The 22,387-nt window shown below is 41.1% G+C and overlaps 1 protein-coding gene across 8 annotated transcripts in view; it reads right to left on the reverse strand.

Moving 5' to 3' along the window:
- mid2 (midline 2) overlaps positions 1 to 22,387 on the reverse strand; it is a 162,843-nt gene that overhangs the window by 37,048 nt on the left and 103,408 nt on the right. For 6 of the 8 annotated variants that reach the window (XM_053630910.1, XM_053630908.1, XM_053630907.1 and 3 more), the window contains one exon: positions 17,556 to 18,267. In XM_053630910.1, the coding sequence (XP_053486885.1) occupies positions 17,556 to 18,251 (696 nt within the window). In that variant the 5' untranslated portion in view covers positions 18,252 to 18,267. Of the gene's footprint in view, positions 1 to 17,555; positions 18,308 to 22,387 lie in introns of all 8 variants that reach the window. The other 2 variants (XM_053630906.1, XM_053630912.1) reach the window with 1 other exon arrangement.

A 22,387-nucleotide genomic window follows, 5' to 3' on the forward strand; every position in this document is an offset into this window, starting at 1 on the left:
TATTTTAAAGATAATTTTGTAAAATCCAAATAAGCTTTACGGATCTTTATTGGAAATGGTTTAAACAATGTTTTTCATGCTTGCTCAATGAAAAATAAACAATTATTACACATGCACCTGTGGAACAGTCCTTAAAACACTAACAGTTTACAGGTGGTAGGCAATTAAGGTCACAGTTACAATAACTTAGGACACTAAAGAGACCTTTCTACTGACTCTGAAAAACACCAGAAGAAAGATGCCTAGGGTTCCTGCTCACCTGCGTGAATATTCCATAGGCCTGCTGCAGGGAGGCATGAGGACTGCAGATGTGGCCAGAGCAATAAACTTCAATGTCTGTAATGTAGCACGTCTAAGACGGTGATACAGGGAGACAGGAAGGACAACTGATTGTCCTTGCAGTGGAAAATTACATGTAACCAAGATGTGATCGAGAAATTGAAATGCCTTGGTGAAAGAGTGAAGTAACATCTCACAGCAAGAACTGACAAATCTGGTGCAGTCCATGAGGATGAGATGCACTGTAGTCAAATGTCTGTGAAACTTGTTCAGTTTATGTCCAAGCTGTTGAATATTTTTATGTTAATACAAATATTTACACGTTAAGAAATTTGCGGGAAATAAAAGCAGTTGAATGAGAGTTTCTTTTTTTGCCAAGTAAATAAATCAGGAAATCATCTAATCTACAAAACTGAGTGAAGAGAATTAATGTGATGTGGGCTGATGGAAAGCAGGGTTACTGTTACCGAGCCAAAATTAATAACTTTCCAGCAACAGCACATCCTGAAGTGTTTGATTTCTTTTACAGTGGTGCTTCAAAGTTTGTTTTAAAATATAGAATTTTCTATATTTCTGCATATATATGACCTAAAACATAATAAGATTTTCACACAAGTCCAGAAGTAGATAAAGAGAACCCAATTAAACAAATTGACAAAAAATATTATACTTGGTCATGGTGAGTGGCAAACGTATGTGAACCTTTGCTTTCAGTATTTGGAGTGACCCCCTTGTGCAGAAGTAACTGCAACTTTCCAGGTAAATGGTTATGGTAAATGGTCTGCACTTATATAGCGCTTTTTTAACCTTAGCGGTTCAAAGTGCTTTACACTGGTTCTCATTCACCCATTCACTCACACACACACCAATGGTTTGTTATGAGCTGTCATGCAAGGCGGTAGCTTTCCATCGGGAGCAACTTGGGGTTCAGCGTTTTGCCCAAAGAAACTTCGGCATGTAGAGTCACGTGGGCCGGGAATCGAACCGCCAGCCCTACTGACTAGTGGACAACCCGTTCTACCACCTGAGCCACAGCCACCCGGTAACTGTTGATCAGTCCTGCACATCTGCTTAGAGGAATTTTAGCCGTTTCCTCAGTACAGAACAGCTTCAACTCTGGGACTTGGCCATTCCAAAACATTAACTTTTATTTAACCTTTCTTTGGTAGAATAACGTGTATGTTTAGGATCGTTGTATTGCTTCATGCCCCACTTTCTTTTGAGATTCGGATCATGGACAGATGTCCTGATATTTTCCTGTAGAATTCGCTGGTATAATTCAGAATTCATTGTTCCATCAAAGATGGCAAATCATCCTGGCCCAGACAAATCAAAACAGACCCAAACCATGATACCACCACCATCACCACCATGTTTCACAGATGAGATAAGGTTCTTATGCTGGAATGCAGTGTTTTCCTTTCTCTAAACATACCGGTTCTCATTAAAAAACAAGATCTATTTTGGTCTCATCTGTCCACAAAACATTTTCCAACAGCCTTCTGGCTTGTCCATGTGATCTTTAGCAAACTGCAGAGAGGCAGCAGTGTTCTTTTTGGAGAGCAGTGGATTTCTCCTTGCAACCCTGCCATGCACACCATTGTTGTTCAGTGTTCTTCTGATGGTGGACTCATGAACATTAGAAAATGTGAGAGAACCCTTTGGTTGCTTAGAAGTTACCCTGGGTTCCTGTGTGACCTCGCAAACTATTAAATGTCTTGCTCTTGGAGTGATCTTTGTTGGTCTCCATTACTGGGGAGGGTAACAATGCTCAATGAATTTCCTCCATTTGTACACAATCTGTCTGACTGTGGATTGGTGGAGTCCAAACTCTTGACAGATGGTTTTGTAACCTTTATCAGCACGATGAGCATCAACAACTCTTTTCTGAAGTCCTCAGAAATCTCCTTTGTTCATGCCAAGATACACTTCCACAAACATGTGTTGTGAAGATCAGATATTGATAGATCCCTGTTCTTTAAATAAAACCGAGCGCTCACTCACACATGATTGTCATCCCATTGATTGAAAACACTTGACTAATTTCATCTTCAAATTAAACCGCTAATCCTAGAGGTTCACATACTTTTGCCACTCATAGATATGCAATATTGGATCATATTTCCTCAATAAATAAGTGACCAAATATAATATTTTTGTCTCATTTGTTTTTAGGACATGTGTGAAAAACTGATGTTTTGGGGCATATATATTCAGATATATAGAACATTTTAAAGGGTTCACAAACTTTCAAGCACCACTTTATACCAAAGCAAATTGCAAACACTAACAATTTTTGTATTTCTGAAAAAACGACATTGTACTTTTTATCCAATTATAGGTACGTTAAACATTGTGGAATGTCTGCAATACAAGTTAGCTCCAGTTCTGAAGACTTTCCCATGTTGGAACAACCTTATCTCTGACACTGGAGACTCCTTCCAAAAATACTAAATAATCATCTCCTAACAGTCTGTTTATGTGGAGCATCCACAGAATTGGAGAACTGATAACATTTTATTAAGTGTGCATTCATATAAACCTAGCTGTTGGAACTACTGTCTGTCAAAGCCATTATAGAAAATTAACCAAGACCTTCTGACCCATCAGAATTGAGCTTCCAACAGCACTGTGGTATAAACACTGGTAGTGCCTGCTCTTTGGACATTAAGACAAGCTTCAGTGACTTCACGAGAGACAAACTGCCTTGCTGGCATGCCGTGTAAACATGTTGTGAATGGAGGATGAAACGGAATATTGACAGCAAGCGTGATGAGGGCTGTTTTCTTTGGGGGTTCACAGCAAAGACATGACCTAGTTCCTGCGCCGTAGGAGACGTCTCAGAAAAGTTGCTTTTTAAGATGCACAACATGGCTGAGTGTAACGTTGTGAGGCGGGCCTCTAAAATTGATCTCGGTTCCTAATTGGCTAAAAATAAATAAATAAATAAAAAACGAAGTTGTTCTGGATAATATTTTGGATAATATTTTCTGGATAATATTTTCTAAAATGTAGTGATGATCTACATTTTGAACTGTCAGAAATTCTGACACAAATGAGGCATGAAAAAAAGCTGCTGTGCCCAGATTGAGCTGTATCAGGCCCATCTTATAACAGTGGGACAGATCAACAATAAATGTTACATATTTAGGAACTGGCAACTGCAGACAATCCATCATCACTTCCAGTTTAGCAGTCAATAAGGTGAGAAATCTGTGCATTAGCGTATTGGTCTCGGTGAATGCATGTGGGCCAACAGCCAGAGGATTAGTGATTTAATCCACACAGGCAGAAACAGATAATTAGCAACAGCCAGGGTTTGCACAGAACAACTCCCCTTTGGGAGTAAAGTGACGGTGACTGACAGATGACAAGTGGACAGTAGGGAGATGATGAGCGCATGTTGCAGATGGGGAGATACTGATATGTAAAATGAAGACAGCCTGGATACGCCACAACAGCTTGCATTGAAGGCTCATAAATCAATCAGGTGTCCTTTCATATGGCTGAGGTTTGTATGGAGGTGAAACCTATAGCTGATTTAGCAGTACACAGCTGGGACATGAATACGCGGGTGATATTATTACCACACAAGGAATTTGCTTTGCCATCAATATGCGTTCGTGACACCAATTTCAGCTATGGCTGCTTCTCTCTGTTCTACAGCCTACTTCTTTCCCAATCAATCCAAATTCATGGTTGTGAAGAAAATGAATACTCTTAAAAGCACATTAACACAAACAAGAACTAAATTTCATGGATTTCAATTTCCTGCATACCTCTGTCCTGCAAATAAAAAGACTTGTGTAAGCAAACTATAATGCAGTAGGTCTAATTATGTTGACAGCACAAACTATTTTTAACTCCTGCAGTAATTATATTAGTGTGCATAGTGGAGGGCTTCGTGTTAGCGTATCAGATAAACAGGCAGTAGGATGGGGGTGGGCTGCATGCTGAGACTGTGATCAGCTCTTGTGAGGCTCTTGTGTTGCTCTCTGTCGCCGGCTTTCCAAACAGCTGAGAGGTGATGCGGCTGTTTTTAGCAGCCCATTAAAGGAGAGTTCTGTGCTATAAAGCATGCATGAACAGCACAGCGTGTCTGTATAAACAGCCTCGACTAAAGTAAAAGGGGCAGGGCACTTCCTTGCAGGTCAAACACTCTGCTGGCTTCCTGTGATTTCTAGCCATCAGACGTGTCATCGTTTGATGTCATTCGTAATGTGTTTTCAGAAGAAGAGTGTAAATGGTAGTAGACAGTATTTTAAATTATACACTGCCATAGTCACGAATGTGTCTCACAAGGTTTTCCTTGAAGTCAGCCTTTCTTGGTACAAATTAGAGTTCTCATCCTGCTTATCCAAGAGGAACAAAACTGCTTGGTCCAATTTTCATACGAGACTAGCACACAAAAAAAAAAACAAACAAAACACCACACACCTAGGGAGAGTAACATAGGACTTTTCAAGAAATGTACACTCACTGGCCAATTTATTAGGAACACATGTACAACTGTCCAACGTGGCAGCAGCGCAATGCTGAAAATCATGGAGATACAAGTCAAGAGCTTCAGTTAACCTCCTCCCCAAACATCAGAATGAGGATTAAATGCTTTCTGAGTGACATTTTTGTTGATGCCAGACAGGCTGGTTTGAGCAACTGATGATCTCCTGGGACTTTCATGCGCAACAGCCTTTAGAGTTTACACAGAATGGTGCGAAAACAAAAAAATATAAAAAATATCTAGTGAGCAGCAGCTCTGAGGGTGGAAACGCCTTGTTGATCAGAGAGGTCAGAGAACGGGCAGACAGGTTTGAGCTGAAAGGAAGGCTACTCAAATAACCACTCTACAACCACGGTGCACAAAAAAGCATCTCGGACTACACAACACGCTGATTCATGAGGTGGATGGCCTACAACAGTAGAAGACTAGGGGTCAACCATTGTATTTTGTTTTTTTTTCAGAGCAGATACCAATTTTTAGTAATCGAGGACACGATAACCTGTATTTGGGGCCGATATTCATTTACATTAAATTTGATGTATGTAACGGGAAAATTTACAAGAATGCATCTCTTACTCCCAACTTACATTAAATGAACATAATGTTTAATATATTAAAAACACAAAGTGCTTTGAAACCGCAGGAATAACTCGAACATGCTCCTTTCGGCATGTTCTCCTGTGAGACTGCTCATATTCTTTTCATATATTAATCTGACTTCACTAAAACATGCTTATGCAGGTGCCGCTTAAGTCCCACGTTTCTCACAAACACAAAAAAGCACGACTGATTGGAGTTACTCAACATGTGGTCCACATTTTTACCAAGCCAATAGTACTACAGATGGGACATGGAGACAGACTACAGAAGTGTTGGTTGGTTGTATTCAACGCATCATCTGTATTTCAAGCAATCCAATAATGCTGTGGGTGGGACATTGGGCCAGACTACAGAAGTGTGTTTTTTCGATCATGGTTGCATCAGATATGCGCATACTTAACACTTTTATTGCCAAGGAAACAAGTTCAAGTGCTGATTCTGATAATCGGACAAAGCTGAATATGGGCTCCAATTATTGATCGACCACCACAGGAGACCACATCGGTTTCCACTCTGGTCATCTAAGAACAGGAACGAACAGGAACAGACTCACGGAAACTGGACAACAGTTGACAACTGCAAAAATGTCTAGTGAATCTCAATTTTTGTTGTGACATGAAGGTCAGAATTTGGCCTCAACAGCATGAATCCATTGACTTGAGTCAACAATTCAGGCTGGTGGTGTAATGGTGTGGGGAATGTTTGGCACACACTAGGTCCCTTAGGACCAATCAAGCTTTATTTAAATGCTATAGCTCAGGGGTTCCCAAACTTTTCCAGGGCAAGGCCACCCAAATGGCATTAACATTTGACCGAGGCCCCCCTTTTGCAAGATGTCTTTAAAACCCATTAAAAATACAGACTTCTGAATATATCCCCCCTTTTTTTATTTAACAATAATTACATCTTACATCTTTACATGACATTAGGAATTGATTGTGTGTGTGTGTGTGTGTGGTTGTCTGAGAGTGAGAAAGAGAAAACATATTTATTTATTTTTCACACCAAATTGTTGAGGCCCCCCGGCGGCCCCCACTTTGAAAACCACTGCTATAGGTTATCTGAATATTGTTGCTGAGCATGTTCATCCCTTTACTCCTACTTCTACCAGCATGATGACGCACCATATCACAATGCACAAGTCATCACAAAATGATTCCTTGATCATGCCAATGAGCTCAGTGTACACTGGGCCTCCCTAGCGAGCAGATCCAAGTCCATTAGAGCACCTTTGGGATGTGGTAGAACAGGAGATTTGTGGCACAAATATAAAACTGACAAATCTGTCAGTTAATATGGACCAGAATCTCAAACGCATATTTCCAACACCTTGTGCAATCAATGAGTCTAAGAGAGAAAGGTAATTTGTATGGTGTTCCTAATAAAGTGGCCAGTGAGTGTATTAGGGCTGGGCGATAGAATAAAAATATCACATCATGATACCTGAGGACATTTCTAAGATCCATGATGCATATCACACTACATAATTTTGCTAACAATCTGTCTGCAAAACAGAAGTAAAATAAAGAAGACCTTAAAAAAAGTTTGATGATCATTTTCTTTAACGCCTACAAAGACAACGAACGTTAAGTTAAGCAAAAAATACATCAATTTCAACAGCATCCATTCAGTAGTATTTAATTTGTAATTATTAAAAAATGTAAAAAAAAATACATCACCATACCAATGATATCTCAGAAAAATGTATTGCGTTATCATTTTATAACGATATCGCATTATTATTTCGATACATCGCCCAGCCCTGGATGTATACTTCCTGTTTGTTCTTGGTTTATTCCTTGAGCATGTCTTGTTTTGACATGTCCAGCCTTCACACTGACCGCGGTGGAAGGGAGATAAGATACAGGCCCTCTGTCAACCACCACAGCTCATAGGAAGGGTGAGAGATAAGCGCAGCAGAGGCGATTAAGCTGAAGTCTTTGTCACGCTGGTGTTGGTCCCTGGAGAACGGGAAGTGGATATTTGAGATTCCTGTGAGGTCAAAGAAGCTGGGGTCTCAGACCTTTGATAATGCAGATTTGTGGCCTGTCTCACGCTTGCTGGCTTGTACTGAACAGCAGGAGGAATATACTATGATGTCAGCGGCAGCCTGAGACGAAGACAAGCCACAGGAAATTCCTGCCCTGGTTTGACCTCTGACATTCCAGCACAGAATGGAAAAACTCAAAGCATCTTTAGAAGTGGGGTGGTGACACTGGGCTAGGCAAGAATCAAAAATAGCTCAAAGCAGAAACAGAGTGTTTTAAAGACTTTTAAAGTTCTTTGTTTGGGTTAATCATTCATTGCATTTTAAAATGCGCATCCACATGCAACCAGATTAGGCAAAAGCTGAGAACTTCAGCTCACGCTGCCACCTACACTCTCCTCTGAAAGAAGTCATGAAAGTTCACTTCACAAGATCCTCAGCATTCCGTATTTTGACAAGACCAGAAAGGAGAGATGACTGCATGCTTGAGACGTCCCATGAATAACTAATACAAATCCAATTTCAAAAGGACGGCTAGATTGTGTGAAATAATCTCTTAAATCCAAGGCTACTGTAGCTTTTAATGCCTCCCTGGGCAGAGCAGACTTCAGCACACAGCACACGCCAGCTCTCCCCTGGCCACAGGAACATTTTTGTGAGCCTATGACAGACTATAATGTAAGACTATTTGTGTCATTTTTCATCATATCTATACCGTTTATTTAACATCAAAAACCTAGGGACTGAGAAGAACAGGACAACTCGATCTGTTCACTTCTATGCACTCATTACATTTATTCAGCTAAGGAAAGCATTTAAAATCCATGTATCGGTTTTCCAAATAATGAAAATCTTCAATGTTAAGAAAGACATTTAAGAAGAACTCACACTTTCTGTACACTTTTCATACATGTCCTTAATCTCCTATCTCTCTTGTCTTTCATGCTATATCAACTCTTCTCTTTTTAAATGTCACTATATGGCCAAAAGTATGTGGACACCTGACCATCACACCCACTAATGCTCTTGTAGTAGCTGAATGAGCACAAATCCAGACAGCTACCTTCCAAAAACCTGGTGGAAAGCCTTCTCAGAAGAGTGGAGGTTATTCTAAGAGCAAAGTGAGGGCTAAATCTGGAAAGGGATGTTCAACAAGCACGTGTGTGTGTAATGGTCAGGTGCCCACAAACCTTTGGCCAGATAGTTTAATTGTAGGTCTCTACACTAAGCGAAACATTTCAGGATCTCGAGTCATTCACTAAATGACACTAAAAGGTGAACACCAGACTTGTTTCTGAATCTTTTTTTATTTTTAATATTTATGTACAGTAGATTTGAAGCAGCACTGTGAAATGAGAGTCCAAGTGTGCTGTACAGTGATGAGTATGAAACATGAGTGATCACTATACTATGGGTTTGGTGAGAATTCTATCTTGTGATGTCGAGTAGTTCTACAAGCTATTTCAATATAATTTGTATGTATATACACTTTAGTAACAGTGCACCTTATTTTTTTATTTTCTGCACTCTTTCAGACTATTTATTGGTTTATAAATAAGAGTTGTTTTGTTTTGAATGCAAGGAGGAAGTGAAACTAACAAAATTATTATAAATAAAATGTTTGTTCAGTTCAATGGTGTTATCATTGTTTAAAAAAAAAAAAAACAGAAGTAAAAGAATAAATCAATATTGGTTCTGCATATCAGTTATCGGGCACATAAACATGCAAATAATCTGGATCGGTATCGGATAGGGATGTCACGATACCAAAAATCTAGTAGTCGGTACCGATACCACCAAAAGTACATGATACTCAATACCAAAGTCGATACCATGGTGTGGTATTAAAATAAAATAAAATAAAATAATTAAAAACTCTCCTGGAGGACATCCTCCTCTGGCTGATACTGGCAAAGAGAGAGAGAGAGAGAGACAGAGAGAGAGGGGAGGGTATTTTAGTGATCAAACACTGTCTGACAGCGAGTGGAGGTGCACTCCTAAACGCGCACACACACACACACACACACACACACACACACACACACCTTATACTCTGAATGCAAGCATTGGTTTAAATTCACTGATATGGTGGCAGGCCAAAAAGATTTATTAAAAGCATGAACATTTGAATATTAGTGACATGAGGCTACATTTAGCTGACAGGACACGGGCATAATATAGAACCGTCTTTCAGGTGCTTCGCCAAATTCCAGGTGTTTCCTCGCTTTGTTTGAAATGAACGATAGCATCGGTTGTACACCGGAAACCGATACTAGCTTTCCTCTCTTTTCCTCTCAACGAGTCGGGGCGGAGCTAAACTTGTTAAGCTAAGCTAAACTTCTGTAGTTTTTCCCGTGTGCTTGTAGGCATTCTTCTTCTTCACCACTTGTGGGTCGACTAAAACACTTGCGCGTATTTGCTGCCCCCATCAGGTCCGGAAGAACCGCAACATCGGTACCTCCATTAGACCCGGTTCCAACGCTAGTGCAGAAAAACAAGTACAGTCAGTTTTAAGAATGTTGGTACCGACTTGGTACCGAAGTATCGGTTCTCGTGACATCCCTAGTATCGGTTATAAAAAAAAAAACATCGATATCGGTCGATGTCTAGTTGACTGTGGTAACCCTGCGTTAATGATGTATAGGAAACAGTTTCTGTATGGGAATCCAGCATACAAAATTATTTCTAGGCATGGATTGGGTCAATGTCACTTACACACACTTCAAAAAGGCAGAAGTGCATGTTAAATCAACAAGTTCAATATTTTCCAAAGAGTGAGCAGCATGTGAACAGCATGCTTCCAAAAAGACAAGACAGAGACAAGAAATAATTGCCAAACACATGCTTTCCTCATCCCTGATTTATTCCACCCACAAGCCTGTGATATTTAAAGCCAACCTTTATATTAGGATTATTCCTGTAGGTCAGAAGGTCAGTATGATCCCTTCTATTATTCACTAACTAGAGCACAATACACACTAATGCATATATCAGCACTCCTCAGCCCATATCTCTCTCCAGCACCTTTCGGTGTAGAATGGGTGGAACTGGGTCAGTTGCAGGAAAAAAAAACCTGTCAAATCTGTCCTGGAAGTGTGAGAGAGGAGAACCCGCTACACTCACTACAGAGCTTAGCATAATGACCAGCCAGCGCTACTGCCTTGCACTCGCAGGCTCGGAACGAGCCAATAATAGCAGCATTCAGGAAGTGACCTGAGCATCTCGCTGAAGACGAGGATGTAGAGAAAGTAAGAGGAACGGTGTTTGCTCAGCTCGGTTCTTATCGTCAGCAGGTCACTGAAAGCTTCTTTAAAGAGCTTAACATAAGAGGCCCTGACAAATGAGCTGGAACTTGAAATCAACAGCAAGCTGAAAGACTGCTGTGACTTGCAACTGTCAAAATAGAAATTAAGCCGCTAATAACCTTATTATCATATGTCGTATTTTGAATTGAAAGCGCACACACGCACACACGCACACACGCACACACGCGCGCGCGGAACCTAATCCCTGGGTATGTATTAAAACATGGCTCATTTGCTTTGAAAGCATTAGTGCCCTTCCGTATTTAAGTCACGTTGAATGTGGTGAAAGTGGGGAAGTCAGTCGGAGTTTGGTGGACGCTTACTGAGAGTCAATGAGGGTAAAAACCTAACTGTAATAGCATGCCTGGTGCTCTTAATAAAGTGTGATGGGGTTTTAATTTGTACAACTTTATACCATAATGCGTTGAATGCTTGATTCTGATTGGTCAGCAGGTGTTGATTAACTTTATATTACAGCGCTCGGTGGAATACGTTACTTTTGGATACATTTTTTTACAGTCACATCTCGCACAGGGGACTTTTTTGGAAGACGTCTCCAATGTCAGTGCAGCGGTAAAGCTGTAACTTTTGGAAAGTCTCCAGGCCAGAGGGCTTTCACGTTTCTGAATAACATGACAATCTGCATTTTTTAAAAGTCTTATTAACTTCAGCACAGAGTGTGGGAATAACTGTTTATAGCTTTTATAATGCAAGTGGTAACAGGAACTAACTTGCTTCGCAGACATTCCACAACATTAACAGGAACTATAAAGAACAACACGTACGCCGCGTAAACGTATTGTAATTGTAAACTGTGATACAAAAGCAATTCAAGGACATGCTGCTACTGTAACTCCGTGGACGTAACACTATATCGTCACTGATTATTTTTCCAATAACGTCCCGTTTTAATCCTTGCATAAAACAATGATACTGGCTTATTAACAAGATGATACAAGCAGTGCACATAACTATCTGCCGTCAGTCACTAGCAAGCTGCGTGAGATGTAACGTGTGGGGAAACATCTGGGAGATCGAGCCTCCGTCAGTCGCAATTCTCTCCAGGTCTGCAGCCCCTCTGCAACAGTGCTGGAAGCTAGAACTTCAACTTTAACTCAAGACATAAGACGATTAAAGGTTTGCTGCACTTAGCTCAGCTACATTCCCTCTTTCTCTCCTCCCTCTCTCCCTCTCTCTCTCCTCAGGTTGTGGATTGGGAGTTCAAAGTCAAGCAAGTTCAAAGTTGCAGTGGGGAAACATTCAAATTAGCTGCTGCAATCGAGAGAGACACTGCGTCAGCCCCCGACACGCTGCATGAGAAGCCCACACATAAAAGTGCATTTAAAATGAGCTGTCTTCAGAGGCAGAACTGAACTACTGGTCCTGCAGCTGAAAACACGCGTGTTTAAATACTGCAAATAATTAGACCAGTGAGATAGTGTAAGTTACAGGACGTCTTTCAGGCCATTGGGAAACAGCATTCAGAAATTAAATATAGTCCCGGTGAGTCGTGCCAGTTTCTTTTTTTTCCCACGTGAGAAAATCTCCGGACAAAAGAGGTGGGACTTTCTCAGGTATCGGCTTTCCTCCATGCAGTACACAATGCCGCTCATTTCAAACAATTAAGGCCTTCCCACATGGTCATGTTCACATACTTGAGGACCGGAGGGGGGAAAACATCAATGATCAGAATTTCCTTTATATGAGGGTGTGTGAACAAAGAGGTCAGCATGAATAGGTGATCACGGGGAGATCACACAAGCTTTCTGTGCTCGCAACTATAATAATGATGCACACATTTAATGCCAGCCTCTTTGTGAGCACAGGTTATGGCCTTCAGCACATCTCATTTTCACACGGCCAGACTGTGAGGAGCGGCAGATCGCATATATACCGCAGGAACATTTGATGAGCCTTTTAGAGTCAAGACCTACAGGGTTTTTGTGAAAAACAAAGACGATATTGACGTAACAAAACTAGTTGTTTCACCGACGCAGTTTCTGCTTTTCAGGTAATTCCCAGATGTCTGTACACACTAGGGGTTTAACACAATGCCACTGTGTATCTGTTTAATGTCCAAATATTCATACCATTATTTGGAGTTAAACCTGAAGTAGCTGTGGCATGGTCTATAGTATTACATCATCAGAAACACTGCAAAAAAAACCCCCAGAGATGCATTGTGCATATGTGAGTGCTCGCCCGCTCGCACCCGCCAAAATAAAAAAGGAAAAGAAAAAAAAAGTTAAAACCGCCGTCTCGTGTGACTTTTTTGTTATGTCCCGTGGGGTCCCAGTTCTGATACACACCTCTACTCTCATCTAGATGCCTTGTGAATCTTTCTGGCAAGCTTTCTTAAAAAAAAAAAACAACAACAAAAAAACAAAAAACAAAAACTGAATAGTGCACCTTTATTCATGTCTGTATTTGTATTTATTTAGAACACATGATCTGTTCAGTCTGAATAATGGATTCATATAGCAAATTATTTTTATAATAGTGAGTCTAGTTGAAGAAATCATCCTCCTCCATATGTTTGCTGATATAATTAACAGCATTTCAGTTTGACTGACCTGGCATGTCTACACGCCTGTCTCTCGCTTTCTGTGTACGTTTACATGGACAGCAGTAACCTAATTATTGACCTTATTCTGAATAAGACAGTATCATGATTAAGGTGTTTACATGAGTCGCTTTTAGAATATTCCTTTCATGTTCCTGTTTTACATGTTATAGGACAGAGAGTGATTAATAGCACACGTCATTACGTCCCCACGCCACGCCGTCCGACGTTCCCTCCAGAATTTCATGTATCAACATACAGTTCATCTTCGTTATGGTACCGTATACAGTTTTGGGTGTTTCATTTTTAATTTTACGAAAGTTACAAGTGCATTTAATTATTTGTCATGCTATACGTGTAAACAGATGACTGCTTGAAGCCGTGGGCTGCGTCCCAAACCGCGTACTTACCTACTATATAGTAGCCGAAACACACGTATTTCACTTCCTACTATAAAGCACGTAAGTACGCGGTTTCGGATGCAGCCGCGCTCTCTTCTTTTAAGTTAAACGGTTGAGAGCACTGTTGTATGTGTGTGTCCTGTCGCAAAACACGGTGAAAACTCCCACATGACGTTAATAGTGCGATTAAGGTGTGTACATGTCTATAATGCACTTCCATAATGTGACTAAAACAGGAGTACTCCACATGTTTTAATTTGATTTGTGTTTACTTCGAGTATGACTTTAGTCGGATTAAGGTAATGAATAATTGCTGTTTACATGCTAGTTTCTTAATCAGAGTATTGTCTTAATCGGGTTAATATCCGATTATTGTCCATGTAAACGTAGTCTCTCTCTCTCGCTGAGTGTACATTTGTGTGTGTGTGTGTGTGTGTGTGTGTGTGTGAGTGTGTGTGTGTCAGCTTCAGCTGAGTTCTGGGCTGTGCCTCGGTGTTTTGGTCCTGATTCAGCAGTATTGTGCTTTGTGGCGGTCGAGCACTGATCAAAGGCCGGCTTTCTCAGAGTGCAGACTCATCTACTATGATAATAACTCCAGCTGAAAAGAGCAGCTGGACAGGCTTGCTATCTCTTTCACACATCACATTGATTACTGTAAACACGCTTGCAAAACAAGATGTAAATGCAGGGTGGATGCTTAGACGATGTGCTTAGAAGATGAGGCCAAATGAGTGAAGAGGATAAAACTTGAAAGAAAACCATGGAGCTCATATGGAGCATGTTCAGCCACTATGAGTGCTTTTGCATTTTATGACTGAACACGGCATTTTCTCAAACAGCCTTGGGAGAAACCAGCAGGAAATTCCACTTGTATGAAAAGGACAATGATAGAGATCAACTGTACTCAGCTGAAACAGAGCCAACGAACCATCTAATGTCAGCAAAAAAGTCTGAAAAACATAATGTAAGGCTCAATGTAGAAATGATTCATGCAGGTAAAGTGGTGGAAATAAAGTAGTTCACTATGATTGCTGGCAAATTTACTGAAGCATCTAGACTGTAAATTCAGTTTTCTATATATATCTATATTACAGTATCTGCTTACAACGATGTACTTTCAGAGAGAATATAATTAAATTATAATTAAATATTGCCATGGCAGGGTAATCATTTAATCAGACTAGAAAAATTGTTAAAATATTGTAATAAATTTGAAACCTACACTCTCAGAAAGGAAGTGTTAATATCCTACACACTTTCTGTGTTATTACTATTTAACACACGTTGTGTTAAATGATCCAATAAATGTGTTAAAGAAAAGAATGTTCCACACGAGTGAACAAAACAACATGTGATAAATTATTGTCCAATCACGTTGCGGACTGCGCTGCTGGTGTCATCATCCAACTCTGAACTCGCCTCAAAGTGAATGTTCATTGCTTTGACTTTTGATAGTGACCGCGGAGTCGGAGTCCTGAGGCGAGGAAGTGAAATGACCACTGGTAAGTTAGCGTTCCTCACTATTTAGCGTTAATGCTGCTGAAAATGCCTGGTTGAGTTTGTGATATTTAGGCAGGGAGCTCTCGAAAATGTATTAATTGGAAAACAGTAACTCAGTGAGTGATAATTAACTTTACCTATTGCGACGGCTTCAAAAGTGAATATCATGTACTGCTCCCTCAGTGTCGGTGTTACACTACTAGTGCCATGTGTTCATGTTGGCTATGAAATATGGACTTAGGTTATTCTATAATTCTCTGGGTCTTAGTTAGGGTTAGTTACCTGGATGTTGTCACCAGTCACAGTATGGATGAGTGATGATAACAGACGCTCGCCTGAGGTAATAACATTACTTTAGCATACAGCTGGCAGTAATGTTAGACATTCCCATTACCTTTTTGAGAGTTAATGATAACCTAGCATTACAGCTGTTCACCATGAGGCAAAACAGAGAGTGGGTTAATGTTAACGACATTTAGCAAGTGTTTTGGACAAGGCAAGCTGTAGTAATTAGCATTAGGAGCATGGGTTAGGGCTGTGTTTCTGCATGTATACAGTGAATGTTAATGCTGGTTAACAGGTGCAGACAGTCAGTGGCTAATGGAACTTAGCTAGCTCAGTAATGCTGAGGCCAAAAGTTGTTCACAAGGTTAACGTGACAAAAAGAGAGGATGGGGTTTAAGTTGTAATGCTTTCCACTATCTCTGTAATGTTGGTTGACTTAATCAGGTTGTGCAAAAAATGGCGGTGAGGTGCTAAAGGCAGGAAATATCCACAAAATTTCTCAGTTAAAACCCAAAGGCATTTGTCCATATTTTGTAGCTAACAACTAACCAACACTCTTTTTGCTCTTTTACAGCTTTTCAAGTGGAAGGGAGTGGAATTCCTGTCTTTCAAGATGTCAGGGGGATTTGTAAGCAGATGCATCAACTCCAATTCTTACATTTGTCAAATGTTTTAATGATTTTAATAAATGTCACCTGAATTTCATGCAATTGTTTGTTTATTTTGTGAGCATTTTAGTAGGATTTTAGCATACACACAAATTAATTGTGTTAAATGTACTAACACACTGAAAATGTGTTGTCCTTAACTAGACACAGAGGTGTGTTAAAAATGAACAGGTGTTATGATTAACACATCTGTTTTAAGAGTGTACTTGCTACTTACTCTAGTCTATATTAGCTGATTTGTGCCTGCTACATTTGTATACTTGTCTCTTAAAAGCTTTTTTGGGGATTTTTTCCTGTGCCATTATATCATAGTGTTAACTATACACCTACTTCACATTTCACCAGGGTTCATACAGATGCTTCATAGTGAAATTCCAGGACTTTTCAAGTACAGTTTTTTCTTCTTCATGATTTCAAGGATTATAAGAGATGTCATTCAACCATATTCACTAATTCTTTTTAAATTCCCAATTTTTTTCTTTTAGAATATAACGTCAGTGTACTCCAGGTGAGTGACAGGAGGAACGTGGCCAACAACTTTCAATGGAAAGTCGCTAAATGATGTCATGTGCTAATTAGCATATTCATTACATCATCGCGATGTGCAGATTTGCATTCTGCCTAGTGTCCGTTCACTTCTTTCCTACTCTCTGTGCTCACACGCTGTATTTTAATACAGCCCAATTTCCAATAAAGCTGTTCTCATTTACATATTTTTCGGTTTCTCCTGTCAGACAACAGAACGAGTATGAAATAGTGACTAAAACGCAGCCCATTAAGACTACGTGACACCGGCAGTCACTTCCAAACCATTTCCAAGCTGCTGCTCTGCTAAAATCCTGATTGCATAACCGCGATGTCGCCTGACCAAATCACCAGACACACAAGTTAAAGACGACAGCTGTGCTGTGATATTTACGTGTAAAATGATCACTCGGAGAGAAAGTTAGAAGTGACTGAATGTGCTGCACTTCTCTGCCACTCACTGAACAGAGCAGCCACAGAGAGAGGTCTGTCTTGGGAGGAGCAGGACCTCGCGCTCACAGGGCAGTACAGAAAGAAGCTAATTTGGATTTTTTGTCCAAAAAGTCGTTAGATTTGCCACTAGCTGCTCTTTTGAAAAACCGGAGCTGTCTCTGTCAAAATGAGAGCGAGTAGAGCGAGGGGTTGCAGCAGGGCGTCATATTTTAAGTGAAAGGATTGTATTCGTGTTCTACTGAAAATAAACTCGAATATAAATAAAGTTATTTAGCGATTTCGTATTTATTGACCTTTTATAATTCAAGCACTTTTTAAGCACCACTAGATTACATATGGCTGTTTTCCAGTACTTAAATTTCAGAAAGGCAAATTCAAGCATCTTGTACGAACCCTGCATTTCACTACCATGGTGCACTAACCCTAAGTGACCTGCATAAATACAATGTGGCACTGCAGTGAGAAAATTAAAAAAGGCACAGGCTTACCTTGAGTTTGTCGAAGCGCTCGCTGAGAGAGGCGACGTGGTGCTCACGGTGTCTGCCAACCAGCTTGCACAGGGTACAGATAAGCTGCTCATCTGTAGCACAGTACAGGCTCACTGTCTCACTGTCGTGCTCGAGGCAGGCCAGGCCTCGCAGGTGCCCGTCACCCGCCGGCTCCAGCAAACGGTGGCTGGTGAATGGTTTCTTGTTGGGATGTGTGGCACGCAGGCAGCGCTCGCAGTATGAAGCCTGGCATGTAGCACACGTCTTCACGGCATCACGAGGAGGCTCCTGTTCACAGAACTGGCAGGGTACTCGCAGTTCGGCCGACATCGCGCTGCCGTTAGCGCTGCCCCCAGTGGGTGTTGCGCTGCGAGGCCGGGGCGGGGGGCGAAGGCGGCTCTCGTTGGGTGAGCCTGGCCCGCTGAACGAGGCCTTCTGGAAACGGTCAATGATGTTCTGCAGCGTCACATTGCGTCTCAAGCCGTCCAGACCGCGTGGGCTCAACGTGATGACGTGGCGGCACGTAGGGCACTGGAAAGCCGACACAGACTCGAGCGGCTTTGCGCCGGAACAGTGGGAGACCAGGATGCGATGGGCACAGCTGAAGCACAGGCTATGGGCGCAAGGAAGTAGTAGCGGGTCCTCAAACAGCTCCAGGCAGATCGGGCATGTCAGCTCCGACTCCAGGGTTTCCATCTTCAGTGGGCCCGATCTAAAGGCGACATCAAATCCCACAGAAGCTGGTGAGTCACCTGCATGGCAGATAGCCAGGGGGTTAGTGGCAAGCTGGCACCCCTCTACACCCAGGCTGCATTGGGTGGTTGGGGGGGGGGGGATTGGTATTGGGGAGGGAGGGGTCTGGGTGGCAAGCAAACAGCAAAAGTGACATTCCACTCCAAATTCCCAGTAAGATCCTGGTCCAGTCAAGATTAAAATAGTTGGTCTACTGAGACCACAAGAATGGAATATGAAATCTATGGAGTGGAAGGTCACTTTGATATAAAGCAGGCTGGTTAATGGCGACAGTGGCATTCGGTTGTATCGGCACACTTTAACGGGCTTCGCAAACAATAAATCTGTAAACTTCAATATAACAAAATGAGGATGAACAGATTACATTAAGAGACGGGGTAACAAATGAAAGGAAACACCGCTGACTCTGCTATACTGTGCTGGCTTGGTTTGGGAACACTTACCCTCTTACAGAGAGGTGCAAATCAGTTAGTTTAAAATCAATACATCGCTACATTGACTGAGCACCTTTAACCTAAAACGAAACAGTTCCATCCTTTTCCTTTAATTTGTCACCCGTCTGTATATTGCTTCTTATTACATAGCAAGCATGGTCAGCTTATGGAGATGGTAGTAAGAGCTGCAACATTTGCACAGATATGACACTGACACACACACACACACACACTTTATCTTACTATCCTTGTGAGGACCTTCCATTGTCATAATAATTATTGTAGCAAATGAATGCAATGTCTCTCTCTGTCTCTCTCACACACACACACACACACACACACACACACACACACACACAAGATATCAGCATGCTTCTCACAGGAAAGACAACAAACTGCTTCCCTCGGAGATAAAACCACTTGACTTTTCTACCGTCCCTTTTCATTTCAGCCGTTTCAGTAATAGCTGTGACTTATTTGAACTGGCCTGGAATATGAAAGGTGCCTGAATGGCATGGTATGAATAAGATATTCTGTTACGCAGCACAGCAAAACCTGGTAGAGGGCTGTCAGGGAACATGATAAAAATAAGCCTGCATCCTATTTAAAAAAAAAAGTATAGCTAGTACAATTCAACTCCTGTGATAAATCAGAATAGTTTTTTTTTGGGAACTACACACATACACACACACACGCACGCACACACACATATACACACACTCAAATGATGTTTCATTTGGAATCACATTCCTAATTAGCAAACCACCTTGAATAGGATTTTATTAACTCGTATTCTGCAGCCTCGAACGTCCTGAAGCAGTTGTGCGGTGTTGAGTAGAGAAAGGACTGCGCTCTGCTACATCACTCATCCATCGCAAGCTCATATACACGCCCTCTATGACAGGTTTATGTTACAATCTGAATTTATGAGGACATAAAGATGATAAAAGAAATACTCTGGGAAGAAACACTGAAAAAGGATCAGTTTTAGTTTTATACTTAGTGACACAATCAAGTGTTGATTCAGTGTTTTATGAGACATAGAGATGCCAGTAATAACGGGTGAAAAAATAACCAATAAAACTTCACACACACTTCCCTGTAGAAACACGCACACACACACACACACACACACACACACCATAATCTGCTCAGGGAAACTAAATTAGCAGCATGAAAGAAGGGAATTAAAGCTGTTGAACATTGTTAATACGACTTCATTAATATTTCTCACTCTTGCAAGAAATTCACACCTCTCTGCCGCGAGTCTTTCTTCAGCCATTTGGCTTCTTATTGATTTGAACCTCAGCACACAATGTTTAATGATTTCCATACTCCGTGCCATATAGCCAAAATCAAACAAGACTAAATAAGGAACAGTGCAAAAAAAAAAAAAAAAAAAAAAAAAAAAAAAACCCCCAAAAAACACTTCACAATCCTGTCTAAATGCATCTCATCTCCTCACACAACCCCGTCCAGTCCCCTGGGACGGGCTCCAGGTTCCCTCGTGACTCCGTGTAGGATAAGCGGTACAGAAAATGGATGGATGGATCGATCTTCTCAGACATTTTTAAATTAACTCATTATACATCTTGCCCTGGAGTTGTTGATATTTGCCACGATGCTACAGATATACTGCTCGAGACTTGGACTGAATTTATCTAACGAAGTATTTCTCAGCAGCGCTGCATGCTGAATGGACTGCACAGCCTCCTGTGAGCACTTCTTCCCACGAAGTCACCGTGATTAAAGTGGCGCCAGGCTACTCGGTAAATTCATCACTGGAAAAATAAATAAGTCGCTTGATCCAATCATGTAGATAGTGTGGTGATAGGAGGCAGCGTCCTTGGGTGACCTTCATCTTGCTGCCTGCTCCATCAGATGGTGCTTTAGTGGTCCTTGTAGTATTAAAAATAAATAAATAAATAAATAAATAAAAAACCATACCAACCCAAAACAGTTATCTTAATTTAGGAAGGTCAGGAGATGGAGCATAGATTGAGAAGATCTTAGATAAAGGTCAATATCAAACTTTGACCTTGGTGATTTAATTAAATCTCACGTTCTGAGATGAGATACAGATAGATTCTGGGTGTGGTAGTAGAGAGGGATTGCCAGGGGCAAGTTCAAATAAGAATAAAAAGAAGCCCTGACACTTCTTCTATCTTCTTATAAAGAAAGAACATTTCAGTACTCACACACTAAGACACTAAGACACAAACACAGGGCCTCATTTATCAATCTTTTAGTAAGTCGGAGTGTAAATGTTTTCCACACCAAACTAAAAATGTCCGGCAGATTTAAAAATAAGTTTTGATAATACTAATTTTCTTCACACACGTGTGTGTGATGTGTGTGTATGATGATGAAAGCCAATCCCTCGTAAAGTGCAAAGTGCATGCATGACACAGCTGATTAGCATTTAGTCACGCCCACAAAACTCCATAAGAGGTAAAGCTCACAGAGAGCTGAAAGTGAAAACAAAGAAAGAAAAGAAAGGTCTCAGTGGCAGAAGTGGAGGTTATTTATATATTATAATACAGCAGCATTTCTTTATCAAGTCTTTCAAGGACTTTTCAAGCACAATTTTTTTTTGTTTTCAAGGACTATACAAGAGGTGTCCATCCATCCATCCGTTTTCTGTACCACGTATCCTACACTGGGTCACAGGGAGCCTGGAGCCTATTGCAGGGCATAGGGATGTCACGATACCAAAAATCTAGTAGTCGATACCGATACCACCAAAAGTACACGGTACTCAATACCAAAGTCGATACCACGGTGTGGTATAAAAATAAAATAAAAAAATTAAATTTAAAAACTCTCCTGGAGGACATCCTCCTCTGGCTGATACTGACAAAGAGAGAGAGAGAGCTATTTTAGATCAAACACTGTCTGACAATGAGTGGAGGTGCACTCCTAAACGTGTGTGCACAAACACACACACACACACACACATACACACACCCCTTATACTTTGAATGCAAGCATTAGTTTAAATTCACTGATATGGTGGCAGGCCAAAAAGATTTATTAGAAGCATGAACATTTGAATAATTATTAGTGTCATTAGGCTACATTTAGCTGACAGGACACGGGATGAATGGCGATGCATGGAGGCCCATTCGGAGGAAGTTTATAACATTGCAATAACTGGCTATCGCAAACATTACATGGAGCATAACGTTAGCTAGTTTCATGGCTACAATGCCAGCTGCCTCAAACAAACATAATATAGGACCATCTTTCAGGTGCTTCACCAAATTCCAGGTGTTTCCTCGCTTTGTTTGAAATGAACGATAGCATCGGCTGCACACCGGAAACCAATACTAGCTTTCCTCTCTTTTCCTCTCAACGAGTCGGGGCGGAGCTAAACTTGTTAAGCTAAGCTAAACTTCTGTAGTTTTTCCCGTGTGCTTGTAGGTGTTCTTCTTCACCACTTGTGGGTCGACTAAAACACTTGCACGTATTTGCTGCCCCCATCAGGTCCGGAAGAATTGCAACCTCGGTACCTCCATTAGACCCGGTTCCAACACTAGTGCGGAAAAACAAGTACAGTTACGTTTTAAGAAGTATTGGTTCTCGTGACATCCCTAGCAGGGCAGTCAGGGCACGAGGCGAGGAACACCCTGGACGGGGTGCCAA

The sequence above is a fragment of the Ictalurus furcatus genome, chromosome 8 (genome assembly GCF_023375685.1).
Source record: "Ictalurus furcatus strain D&B chromosome 8, Billie_1.0, whole genome shotgun sequence".
NCBI lineage: Eukaryota > Metazoa > Chordata > Actinopteri > Siluriformes > Ictaluridae > Ictalurus > Ictalurus furcatus.